At 49.8% G+C, this 13,263-nt stretch overlaps 1 protein-coding gene across 1 annotated transcript; it reads right to left on the minus strand.

The window, feature by feature from the left end:
- Positions 1–6,357: 6,357 nt before the first annotated feature.
- On the minus strand, positions 6,358–11,790 carry LOC149359906 (neprilysin-1-like). Its single transcript, XM_089567754.1, has 2 exons — positions 10,760–11,790; positions 6,358–8,236 (listed from the first exon to the last, which is right to left on the minus strand). The coding sequence occupies exons 1-2, from the start codon at positions 11,788–11,790 to the stop codon at positions 6,358–6,360; spliced, it is 2,910 nt and encodes a 969-aa protein (XP_089423880.1).
- Positions 11,791–13,263: the final 1,473 nt, after the last annotated feature.

Below are 13,263 nucleotides of genomic sequence, written 5' to 3' on the forward strand. Positions count from 1 at the left end.
AACCCCGATCAGCATAAATAAAGATTTAGTCGTGGTATTCGGCAAAGCAAGAAGGTCATGGACACCTCGCATTGCCGTGGAAGGCATAAGAGGACATTCTAAGGGAATACCAAATGCTGAAAATGCGCGGCATCAAAGAGAGGCTCACGACTCAAAAAGGAATGCAGACGCAGGAAACGTTGAAAGCGTACTATTGTCAAGTGCACAGTGTTTGGTATAAACGGGACTATACGTCCATTAACGGTGGGCTTTGCTAAAAGCTCAGCCATTGCGTTAGAAGCAATGCCAGTTTGTACAGGTACCCAGTGGACACAATGCTTGGAATATATCTATAATGTTGTTTTGCATTGACAGTATTTAGCTAGAATCTTAAATAATGTTTACAATATATGTATTCACTATTACTAATTAATTTGTACTATTATACTAACTTTTAGAACATAGCATTCACGCGATTTTTTCGTTGAATATTTTATTGATGTTTATTATGTAATATACAAGGTTATATGTTAATTTTTAACATTAATATAGCGTTCCATTGTAACACGTAACCTTGCAACTTACATAACAAATTTATAACATTATTGCAATATTCGGTGCTACCTGAGGAACGCGCAGTAACTGTCTCGCTTCCAAGTGCCGGACGTCCTATAATGCGCGGTGGTGGTGGTATGAATGTACAGGCTCCGCATGAGTAATTGATCTAAATGGTTGCATCTTTACCACTGTTTCATCATAAGTCCGTGTCCTCTAAAACTTTGAAGAGTGATAAACACCTTTAGCATAGCGTGTACCGCGTTACCGTTACCGGAGGATCGGGAGCCCGCCCACCGCCAGTAAGCACGCGCTGATTGGTCACTATGAGGCAGTCAGGCGCGCAGTGTAGGTTACCTCGGGCCATCTGGCGCCCTCTCAAAGCGACCTGAGAATGTGCACTCGTGGCCGCCGCGATGTGCTCCGGCGGCGCGCCGTTGCTCCGGCCGTCCCATTCGGCGCCTAGCCCAGCAGAAGAGTGTAATGTTCCTAACTCCCTAAAACGCCGCGAGGTGGCTGTCTTAGCCCAAGCATCACTAAGTCAGGTGTGATTTTCAGCGATACAACTGATCAGGTGCTTACAATACAAGGCCACGAAATACCCAAATTGGCCGAATACAAATACCTCGGGATATGGCTAAACGAAGAACACGGAACCTTAGGGCAAAAGGACGAAGAGCTGCCGGAATAATGAAACATAGGGCATTATGGGGGTACAACAAATATGAAGTACTAAGAAGTATTTGGAAAGGAATAATGGTGTCGGGACTTGCTTTCGGCAATGCGGTTCTGTGCTTAAGGGCAGAAGTTCAGTCGAGATTAGACGTAAATCAGAGAGCTGCTGGAAGATTAGCACTAGGTGTCCACGGCAAAACCACAAACGAGGCAGTACAAGGAGATATGGGCTGGGCATCGTTCGAAGCGCGGGAAGCTAAGAGTAAAATACTATACGAAGAACGCCTGAGGAAATTGGGCAGCTAAGGTATTTAAATATTTGTACAGAAAGAGCGTTGACTCACAGTGGCGGAAAAGAACTAGAAAACTAACCAGTAAGTATGCCGGTCATGAGGACGGAGAAAGAAAGAAGATTAAAAAACAAGTTAAAAACGCGGAAGTTAAAAATTGGATTAATTCAATGGAAGAGAAACATAGTTTGGTTTGGTTTATGGGGTTTAACGTCCCAAAGCGACTCAGGCTATGAGAGACGCCGTAGTGAAGGACTCCAGTAATTTCGACCACCTAGGGTTCTTTAACGTGCACTGACATCGCACAGTACACGTGCCTCTAGAATTTTTCCTCCAAAGAAATTCTAGCCGCCGCGGCCGGGATCGAACCCGCATCTTTTGGGCCAGCAGTCGAGCACCATAACCACTGAGCCTCCACGGCGGCAAAAAGAAACATAGTGTATGTATATGACGGTGCGTCTCTATCGCTGACATGCGCGGTGCGAGCTGCCTGTTATCACTTGCGGGCTATATAATCAGCACGCTTCAATAAACGCATGTTCTTCTTGTTCTGGACATCATGCTGTTGCCACGTTCTTTCCAACTCGAATACAGTGTAGAACTATATCGATACTGGAAAAGGCAGATAAGGAAAGAATGTTCTATGATAACTCAAGAGGCAGTGCCCTACTTTTTGAAGCTAGGTCAGGGTGTCTCAGAACGCGCAGCTACAAAAAGAAATTTAACGAAGAAGATGACACATGTGCAGTGTGTGGTCGATCTGTGGAAACAATTGAACCCCTCATACTCAAATGTGATGGTATCCATCCGGATGTCGATGCAGGCACAGTCACTCTTCCGGAGGCCCTAGGGCATGGAGGAAGGAAAGAACTTCCTCCATGCCCTAGGGTTTAAAGATAACAATGGTCATGTAAATAAATCTGCAGTGGAAGTCAGCAAAAACCGATTGGAGGATTGGTGGCTGAAAAGTAAGAGATGTGGCATAAGGTTAGAAGTGTCGGAAACCGTAGGTAAAGAAGATGGCGAATCTTAATGAGAATTGACAACACAGTTGAACAAAAATACAGAAAGAAAAGCTGAGCATGGTGGCAATTGCCACCACCCCGTTTCAAAGGGGGTGCTCCTATCCATCCATCCATCGAGCGGCGCTCGCCTGGCCGGCGTTGGCGTGCTTCGACGCTGAATGACTTCGAATACGCAGGCATTTTTGTCTGACTCTTTCCTGAAGTGACAAGGAAGTTGAGGCACGTTGTTAAACAGTTGCGAATTGCTTCTGCGTGCAGCTTTTGTGGTAATTTAAGATGGGGGCAACACATGCTTTCACCTTGCGACATGTCGTCTAAATTGCATGCCATTGCGCTGAGTTTTTTCTTCACATCCTTGAAAGCGTTGCCTCGTGAGTGCCCACTCGTTCACCTACTCCACCCATGAAGTGCAACCAAAAAGCGACCACTTTGCTTTATGTTCAGGCTATAATAACAGTGATAACAATGCCCATGATTTGAAAATTCTGCAAAACATTGCAGAATGTCTAGGTCGGGATCATGGTCGGGATACTTACGTGGGAATTTTCTATTTCAGTGCAGCGGCCACCATCAAGCATCACAAATGCCAGCAGTGCTTACATAGCAGGGTTCGTGGCGATATCTTGAAGAACGTAGAAGGTGCAGCTTCTGGCCTGCCCTCCGGCAGTCGGATGGGTCTAGTCCGTTGCTGATGGGGCTCATTAGCCTACAGTCAAGGGGGGGATTAACCTACCCAAAATCAGAGTTCGTCAGTGTTCTGGTGGCCACAAGAGGGCTGTTGATATTGCCCTGCTGCATATAAAAGTGAGCAACGTGCGGCAGCAGCTGGCTGCAGCTATTACTTCCGAGAATCCAGCAGTGCTCCCTTTTTGTTTGCAAAGCAAGGGAGGACCACCCCGCAAGCACAGTATCTGTGGTGTTCGATAAGTTCGTGAGGTCACTCTTATCTAACGTAGAAGCTACTGTCACAGACTGGGAAAGCTCGCCAGCAAGCCGCTCCACAGGAAAGTGCTCCGTGTTTAAAATGAACACTATGTGAGAAACATTATAGATCTGGTTTAATCTGCGTAAATAAAGTATTGTGTATCCTTATATCTCCAAATAACTTTATTTGTCCTCCTTTCTACTTGGAGCGCGCGAGAAAAAAAAGTCTAAATGCGATCGGTTCAGTCTATATGCACCGAAAATGTGCACGGCCCTGCCCAACATTCGACAGGGAAAAAGGAATTGAGTGATATCTACAAGCGCCGAAAGCAAACGTTTATTGGATGCATCAAAGTTCAAATCAAATACCATGGCTACACAGGAAAACCGACAGAACTGTAAGCTATATATATATATATATATATATACTTTAATGCTCTAAACTGACGTTTAAAGGGATAGCAAAATCAAAATAGTCCGCTGTGCTCAACTGTAAAGTAATACATGTTTGGTGCCATATAAGACTGCACAAATAAAAAACGCTCTTATGACGATCTGCTTCAGCTCGGTCCTAAGTCTGCTTTCGAATTTAGGAAGATATTATACCAGCAAGCTACCTTGTCCTTTGCCGGCGCTGCTGTGCGGCAATTTTCGAGCGCGCACAGGCCTGCGACAACTGCGTTTTCGTGGTCTACGCACGACCGCCTCAGGGAAAGCGAGCATTAGGGAGCCTACACGGACATGTATGCTCTCTACACGGACGGACGGACGGACGGACGGACGGACGGATGGACGGACGGACGGACGGACGGACGGATGGACGGATGGACGGATGGATGGATGGATGGATGGATGGATGGATGGATGGATGGATGGATGGATGGATGGATGGACGGATGGATGGATGGATGGATGGATGGATGGATGGATGGATGGATGGACGGACGGACGGACGGACGGACGGACGGATGGATGGATGGATGGATGGATGGATGGATGGATGGATGGATGGATGGATGGATGGATGGATGGATGGATGGATGGATGGATGGATGGATGGATGGGTGGGTGGGTGGGTGGGTAAATGGGTGGGTGGGTGGATGGATGGATGGATGGATGGATGGATGGGTGGGTGGGTGGGTGAATGGATGGATGGATGGATGGATGGATGGGAGCGCCCCCTTTGAAACGGGGTGGTGGCAATTGCCACCATGCTCAGCTTTCAATTCTCATTAAGATTCGCCATCATCTTTACCTACGGTTTCCTACAATTCTAACCTCACGTTACATCTCTGCTTTACAGCCACCAATCCTCCAATCGCTTTTTGCTAACTTCCACTGCAGATTTATTTACATGACCATTGTTATCTTTACACCCAAGGGCCTCAGAAAGAGTCACTGTGCCTGCATCGACATCCGGATGGATACCATCACATTTGATTATGAGGTGTTCAATTGTTTCCACAGATCGACCACACACTGCATATGGGTCATCTTCTTCGTTAAATTTCTTTTTGTAGCTGCGCATTCTAAGACACCCTGACCTGCTGGGTATCTGGCGCCATCTGGCGCCGTCAAGGTGATTTGCGCATGCGCATTGGCTGCGCGCGGGCTGCCGGTACTCCCGTACCGGTATCGGTAACACGGTACACGGTATGCTAAAGGTGTCTATTAACGTAGGTGTATGTATAACGGATTAGCGGATGCGTGCTGCATGAGCGGGCGCATTGGCGAATGCGAGGCCAGATGGGGCGCACACCTCCCAGTCTGATGGCACTCAACGACGAAGCGGCAAATGATCCTAAAACGACTCTCACAGACCAATGGTATCGGTATATTGTTATGACGTCACGGAAAAACCCCTTGCTCCTGTTAGCGGCTGCCTTTTGATCGAGGCGTAATACATAAACACCCGCGCGCTGTGGTACGTCGGCGCACGTTAAAGAACCCGGGGTGGTCTAAACTAACCCGGAGATCTCCACTACGGCGTTGCTCATGGGGATGTGTCACTTCGGGGCATTAACATTCCACAGTTTACAATTTATATTTGTGGATGTAGAAATTGAAGTGTGGTATGTGACAACGTAGAAGAGTGAAAGAAACCTAAAGCCTGTTGGATCACCATTCTTTAATGTTCCATGGGTATAGAACTCTGGTAGTTGGTAGAGGAAGCGCAGATGCAGCAAATTCATGATTTCACATACGCCTGCGAAACCTAGCCACCGTAATAGTCGCAGGTCGATGGGAGAACAATGATTGGGGCCTCTAACAGACGCCTTCGCCTAAGTATCTGTACCCAAATCAGCCATACTCAAAGCGCACGCGATGGTATACCAGAAACTTCAGTACCCGTATATAGTGCCTGCGATTCCGTATAGACGCGGTTAAACACAGACAGATACAATGAGCCTACAATTATGCGCACCAAAGTTGCGTTGAGCTTAACCAGGTAAATTGGGTGAATATTATCCTTTAGTTCACCGAGCGACGCTCAACGTGTCTTGCTCAACAAGAGCGGTGATCTCATGAAACTTGCGCGCGTTTCTTGAGCGTAAATTACAACGCGCACCAGTATACGTATACAGTACGCTGAGAGTAGCTCACGTGACGTGATATTTCGATCATGGCCACCCGACCATGGTTACTCGATAATTAGATTACAAAGCTTTGATCATGGTCACTCGGGGAAGCTTTGTAGTTACCCTCAAATACAAGCATGTAGAGCGTCGTCTGCAACAAGACGTGCGTTATTTTAATGACCCAAGATGCAGTGTATGTCGTGAACATATGAATAATAGAACGTAACTGATAAAAACCTAAAGGAGACAATGCTGCCTCCGTCATTGTCTCCCGCCTAGCAGATCGAAGGCGCAGCAGTTCTCCCGCCTTGCCGACGTTTCGGTCTGTCCTTAAGTGTCCGCCTCTGCGTTCCAGAGGGCTTCTTTATCTTCGTGCTTCCACACGGGGCAGCGCGAAGCCAGCGATTGCTGCGGGCACTTAAAGGCGTTACGGAACGCCTTCAATTCCAGGAGGGCGAGATTGACGCGAATACGCGGCGGCAGACCCCACTGATAGCGCATGCGCTCGCGGGCCTGCAAAACCTCGCTTTTGGGAACGCAAAATCCTGCCGCGTAGTTAATGAAGAAGAGCTTCTGCGCACTCATTTGGACATCACTGCGGCTAGGCACAAACGTGGAGCCGTGCGAAAAGTGCAGGTAGGCCACCGTAAGTGGCCTGATCACGGCATTGTCTGTGAGGATATCGTCGAAAAAGTCGTCCATGTTGGTCGAGGACAGGTTAGCCCTATGGACGCGGCTCTCGTAGTGATCTAGGAGACACCTCTGGAGCGCCTGAAACCTGTCCCGAGTCCAGTTGGACCACTGCGGCTTGTCCAGTGACGTCAGAAGCAGCGCCCGGGTCACGTCCGCAGCCAACAGCGGGAGCAGTATGGAAGGCAAGTCGGCTCGCGTCACCTGCGATGCAGATGCTACGCCACTAGAGGTCAGGTAGACTTTGAGCGCGGACTCTGGAGAACGCGTCCAAGCGGCGTCAAGATCAGTGGAGCGCTCGGTGAAGCGGGCGTCGTAGTTGGCGTCGTCGGGGGTTGTCTCCCAATACTGTTGCAGGGACGCAGCAAGGAGGTTACCGTAGTAGCCGATGAGATTTTCCGGCCCGTGGGTAGCGTTCACGGAAGCGTAGTATTCGTCGATTAAAGCTTCGTCCTCCTTTCCAGCCAGGTAATTCACCTGCAGGGCGTTGAGTCGCTTTAGAGAATTTGAAACATCCTCGCTCTGCATCCAGGTGGTGCCTTCGCGGAAGGTGCGCGCCAGAGAGGTGACCACGTGTCTGATAGTGGCGGTCCATTGGAGATCCAAGTCGGTGTCCTTGGCGAGGATGTCTCGCAGGATCCACCGAAAGCCGTGAGGATACAGTCGGTTGACCAGGTGGAAGCAGCTCTGGGTCCTCGGGTCTACGTGTTGTTGGAAGCTCGGATAGCCCATGCGGATAAGGCCCCGAGGTATCGAACCGGGCGGCAACAGAGGAGCCATCTGTGAGACCACCAAGACGCCGAGAAAGTTGAGGATGGTTCGGGGGCTGGGCTTGCGCAATATGTCAGACAACCTCCTGATGTAGGCAGGTTTTAGGACTACTACACTGCCGCCATTACGGCCGCGAAGGTACGAGAGATACACGTCCATGCGAAACCTGGACATCTTTGGGACCTTGTTCATGGTGTAGATAACCTTCTTGTCCCGGACCTCTTTTGCAGAAGAAGACCGTGACGCTTCCAGCAGTTGCGCCTCAAAGCGCATGACGTCTTCGGCCACAGCGTTGCTACGAGGTAGCGTCTTCCAGAGGCTCAGCGTCTGTCTAATTAGCTCTTGGTAGGGTAGTGATTTCGAAGTTCTTTGCATGACGTACTGCACGAACAGAAAGCTCCGTGGCGCATCGACGTGAATAACGTATGAACTTTCGTCTGGGAGATTCCGTAGCGAAGCGTGTAAAATGGGAAAGATGGCCAATCGGCGATCGATGAGTTTCAAGGCTTCGTCAAGCTGGAAGGATTGCCGGTGTGACTGCGTCCATGGTTCCACGTATGGCCAGTCGCCGAGTCCGACCTCTTCGAGCAACCCTCGAAGTCCATCCCACTGCGTGGCGTCTTCGGCGGCCGTGTTGTTCAGGCAGCCGCCCAGCACGATACTCGAGTGATCCAAGAAATTGTTATCGTCGTGGCGAAAATGTGCGGCAGCCGGCACTGGCTTCGCTCGCAAGCGTTCCGTGAGGTACCTGCAGTCAAAATGCACCCCGATTAGCTTTGTGCTGACAGTACATTCATCGGACACACTGGCGACTGGACAGGGGTCAAGTCCTTGCTGTATGTTACGAAGTCAAGCAAGACATTTTTAGGACGTGTTCAGCTGCTCATTATAATGTATTCGTATCAGCGTATGGCGGGCGGACAGAACGGCCGCTTACAGGACGAGCGTCAGGCAGCGTTGCGTTCGGACCCTGGCTACTTCTAAGCAAGACTCTAAGCAGCCCACCGGAGTGTGCTTCGTATATCCACGATGTTAATTAGGACTAAGAGTGTACAGTCGAACCGTGATATATCGAACTCGAAGGGGACTGCGAAATAGTTCGATACATCGCTAATTCGATACATGAAAATGTCAATAGGTAAACTTATCCGTAAGCTAGAAGCAAGAATGCATTGCGTCCATACTAGTGACGCGTTTCTTGCAGCGACGTACCGCCCGCCGATCTGCTGCCAGCGCATGCGTTGCTAGGCCTAACCTATTCGCATCGAAGCCGCAGCGGACAGTTCATTGAAACTAGCCACTGCCAATCATAAGATGCCTAGTTATGTTACCAGTACACTAAAAATAGAATAATCGCACATTACAATTGAGGTACGGCTGGTTTCCGCAGCGCCTTCGGCGGCGAAACGAGTGGTGCACGCCAGGCGAGGGCCGTCGCTAGGCTTTAGGTTGGCCTCACCGCAATTGCAGCGACGTGGCGGGAACAATTAGTACTAGAGATCGACAACCATCCTGTACATCCCACGTTCACCTCGTCAAACTGTTTCACAGCACTAGCCGATTCGTTTTCGCGCGCGAAAAGTGATCGAAGAGCTCCGTTGAGAAGCGCCAGTAGCAGGAGCGCGGCGTGCAGTTCATTATATCGAACGACCGGCGAAATTAGAGTTCGACATGATGCGCGGCTTTCGTACACTTTTACGCGGGATTTACAAGAAGATAATCTGTATGTTCGATATAGCCAATAATTCGAAATATCCGGGTTCGATATATCCGTGCTTGAGTGTGGAGGCTTCTGGGTACAGCATTCACTTTGTGACATTTAAAGCGGTAATGGCAAACATTTCCGTACAGCTCCTCACTTATCAAGTCGCTATGATGTGATTAAGATTACTCTATTGCATGAACGTACCGCAAACGCTCTAGATGCTCGGATAACGTTATATACATTTTTTTTTGCCACTCGTACTATATCTGCTCCATCGTGACAGACGCAAAGACAGGCTCAGCTGCAATGTCGAGACAGCTCCTCAGCTGCATATTAAGCAGGGCAACGGTAGGAGTGATCTTGTATTCCAGACGCTGCTTTAAGGCGTCTGAGATGCATCGCGCTTGAACCAAATCCAACTACCACGCCTTGCAGACTTCGGCCACGTGCAATGAATACTGCAGGGGCCAGTAGCGTTTACGTCAGATAGCTCAACGTGTAATGTGGCCACCTAACTTCGCATTTTGTTCGGAATCACTAAAAGGTATTCCCCTGAATAGTGGGGGCTTTCCAAGTTCAAGGTCTCAACAGTACTGTGACGTGCCGTGGACGGCTCGCATAGCCCACAAGCAAAACATGCTGAAGGCCGCAAAACACAGCGAAAAGGCACGCTTTTTACTCGTAACAGGGCGCCCCATGAGGTGAAGCAGACTGCTGCTATTGTGGCGAACTACCACGTGATGATAACCAACAAACTTGCGATGTGGACGCAAAAACAAGAGAGATGATTTAAGTGCTCTAATTAGCTCATATTACTTAAATTTAACCCCACCCAAACAAGAATGGAATTCGTGGTCACCATCTAATAACAATGTGTAACAAACAGCGCTTCAAAGCATCGCAGAGAAAGTTAAATGAGTACACTTAAAGTGACGCATCAACCTTTTACTGGAACGTTATCAGAGTCAAGCGCAGGATTAAATCAATCTTTTAGGAAGCAAGTTCAACTGGTGATTATACAGGGAAATTTTCTTTTACAAAATTTGCTTAATTAGTCGCGTAACCGTGACCGCTGCCTCGTTATCTTGTTCCTGCTGAGCACAATTCACACACTCAGTGAAGGCAGAATCCATGGTATCATCAGCATCACTGTTTATGTAAATCTGCAAATATTTTTTTAAATTGTCCTGTATAACTGGTGCAAGGGCCAATCCGGGCAGCAGAAGAGGCGACAACTGTGGCGCCAGTGAAAACTTCAAATCCAGCCTAACGGATACTAGCAGCTCTGTGAATTGTTACCTTGTCAAATCAGATGATCTTCAGGGACCAGCTAAATCTGCCGCTCAGCTCGAAAACTGCTCTGAGTTCTCCTTGAACTTCACAAGTACTTGAGAAAAATTCAATTTTTTCCTAGTCTCTTAACAAGGACTTACATATGTGGGGATAATTCAGCTAAGCGGAATGGTTTGCGCTTTACTAAGAAAAGTTGCGTGGCAGAGCTCATTTGGGCATTCATCGTAATTATTCCTTTGTTAGGTACAGCGACCTCCAAGACTGCTTCCCTACCTGGTAGTCTCCTTTATCAAGAAGGCTCGTCCCGCCGACTTGTACGGCAGACTTCCGTTCACCTCCCACGCCGGCGAGCAGACGTACGAGTAGAAGTCCACGCACGGGTCGACATTTACGTTCAGTTTTTCTTCCACCAGCCGCCTCTGCCAGCCGCACGCATCGGTGTTGCATTCAAGCGCCCCGGACGGCGTCGTTCGATCACCACCAGTTTTGGTCTCTTCGTAGTCAGCCAGGGTGAAGCGTCGTGCGGGGGTAGCTTGAAGTTCCGGAAGCAGCGTCACAAAAGAGGTCGCCGCACGTCCCCTCGCACTGCCGCCACCGTAGCTCACCGACTCGCCTTCGTCTTCGGATGGGTGCTGACCCTCTGTCTCTCCAGTGCCGTGGTGGTGATCACCCGTCTCTGGCATCACCTGGATAACCACAATCAGCGCTAACGAGACGATCAGCGAGACAATGGCTACCACCACCGCGTGCTTCTTTATAACCTTCATGGTGACGCCCCCTGACGTGTCGCCGCGGCCACTGGACCTCAAGGCGTCTTCGGACGTAGCCGCGGTGCTCTTGTCCGTTTCCACATCGTCTTCCTCGTCGTCCCAGTCACCTTCGCTCGTGGGTGAAGCGGCCCCCGACCCGCTTGTCAGCGATGAAGCACTGCCCAGGGGTGACAGGGCGGTCGTGTTGGCCCTGTCCGCAGAGAAGCCAGCCCGGGACAGGGTTGAATCACTGAGTGACCGTACTACCTTGGATGGTTTGGTCTTCACGGTGGAGGTCTTTGTGGTTGGAATCTTTGCCGCTGAGTTCTTGGCTGATTGTGCTGCTCCAGCCGAAGGAACGATCTTGACGGTCGCATCCGCGTTGCTGGCAACAGAGTGGCCACTGGAGGCGGTGGATGTGTCCTCGTCAGACGAGCTGTCGGCAGCGTCTGGGTCGGGGAACGCAGCCTGCTCGACGTACCGTCTTGGCATCGGTATATTCGGCCGCAGGTACGAGAAGGGCTTGCCTATGGTCCTGTTGTCTATTATGGACATCGCGAGACCTCTCGAACCAAACTAAAGAGTCAAAGGGCGTACCGGATATGGGTCAGATGTAGCTTCCTGTCCGGTAGAACAGTGAGCTCTCAGGTGAGCCCAGACGACGTTTGAACTGTGGGTTAGCGATATGCCCCTACGTTGCTGCGCCGACAGCTGGGTCTTGAAATAACTTCGAAGAATCGCGAACAAATCCAAGCGTGTGGAAAGCCGTAGCTACCGAAGAAACAAGCTCGAAAAACGACAAGGGAACACAGGACTGCGAGGCGAAAGAACGAGGACTAGCAGCACGGACCAGTGGGCACGTGCTTCTTCTTTCATTGCTATACATCCTGGGAACGGCACGCTCTGACCGAGGATAGTATATGTGCGCGGCATGCACACGTTAAGCCAACAAGACAAATTTTTTATTGCAAGAACTTAGAGGACGAACAATGTAACAAACATGAGGGAGCCTTACCGAAACATAAATAAATGGTAACAGCAATTGAAAGAGAGAATTATTTTACTCTCAGGCAATATTCGCACGCACAAATAGCAAAGCATCATCATCAGCCATATTACAGGATTCCAACTAGGCTTGCCTCGCGTCAGCCATGGCCGTTATGTATTAGCGAACCTCTCGAACCTCTGTCCCCTTGACATAGTGGTCGATGGACACTTGAAAAGCTCATTTTATTGCCGCTCTTTTTCCTTTTTTCCCCTCCCTTTGTTCCCCTCCCTTTGTTCCCCTCCCCAAGTGTAGGGTAGCCTACTGGGCATCGCCTGGTTAACCTCCCTGCCTTTCCGTCAATTTCTCTCTCTCTCTCTCTCTTGATGCGCGGCGAGCGCGCGCAGCGGAATAGCACAGTCGTCCGGCAACCCTGGGCGAGGAGGCGACCAGCAACCATGCCAGCAACCCTGAGGAAGAAGAAGAAAGAGAGGGCAGAGGTATAGCGAACTAGAATACTCTTCTAGTTCACTATAGGCAGAGGTAAAGTGGACGCTGTAGACTCTGTGCAGTACGCACCCATGAAACCACTCTCGACTTAACCTTATTAATAAATAGTTCGAAAAAATAAGGCATCCTGCCGTTAATTCTTGCCCCAACAGAAGAAAATAGACGACAGTGGCTTAGCTAAGCTAGGACAGAATATACGCAGCAAAAGGAGTTTTGTCTAGTGGCATTTCGGTAGCGACACGCCGTCGCTGTCGTTCAGCAGCTTCGCGGCGTCTCTTTGCGGGACGTTCCTCTCGTTCTTCGGGTGTCTCGGCCTCCCGCTTAGCCTTTCTCGCCTCGTTTTCTCGCTGTCGACCGACCTCGTACCATGCGACGACTTGTGGATCGGACGACTCAATTTCACGCAGCCTGTACACTGCTGCCGTGACAAGCACGGCCGCTCTCCTTCCATGGTGCGCGTGTGAGGAGCGAGCGCATCGCTTCCGGCTTGCATCCCAGTTGCGCGGTGCGACTCTACGCATGCGCAGTGCGGC

The sequence above is a fragment of the Amblyomma mixtum genome, chromosome 2, assembly GCF_055824585.1.
Source record: "Amblyomma mixtum isolate Tamu chromosome 2, ASM5582458v1, whole genome shotgun sequence".
Taxonomy (NCBI): Eukaryota; Metazoa; Arthropoda; class Arachnida; order Ixodida; family Ixodidae; genus Amblyomma; species Amblyomma mixtum.

Bases quoted from the DNA above. Each gene is read 5' to 3' on its own strand.
- LOC149359906 (XM_089567754.1), bottom strand. From the start codon at position 11,790: ATGTCCATAATAGACAACAGGACCATAGGCAAGCCCTTCTCGTACCTG. The intron at 8,237-10,759 runs GTAGGGAAGCAG...TTTTGACTGCAG, and splicing joins TTGATAAAGGAGACTACCAG to GTACCTCACGGAACGCTTGC.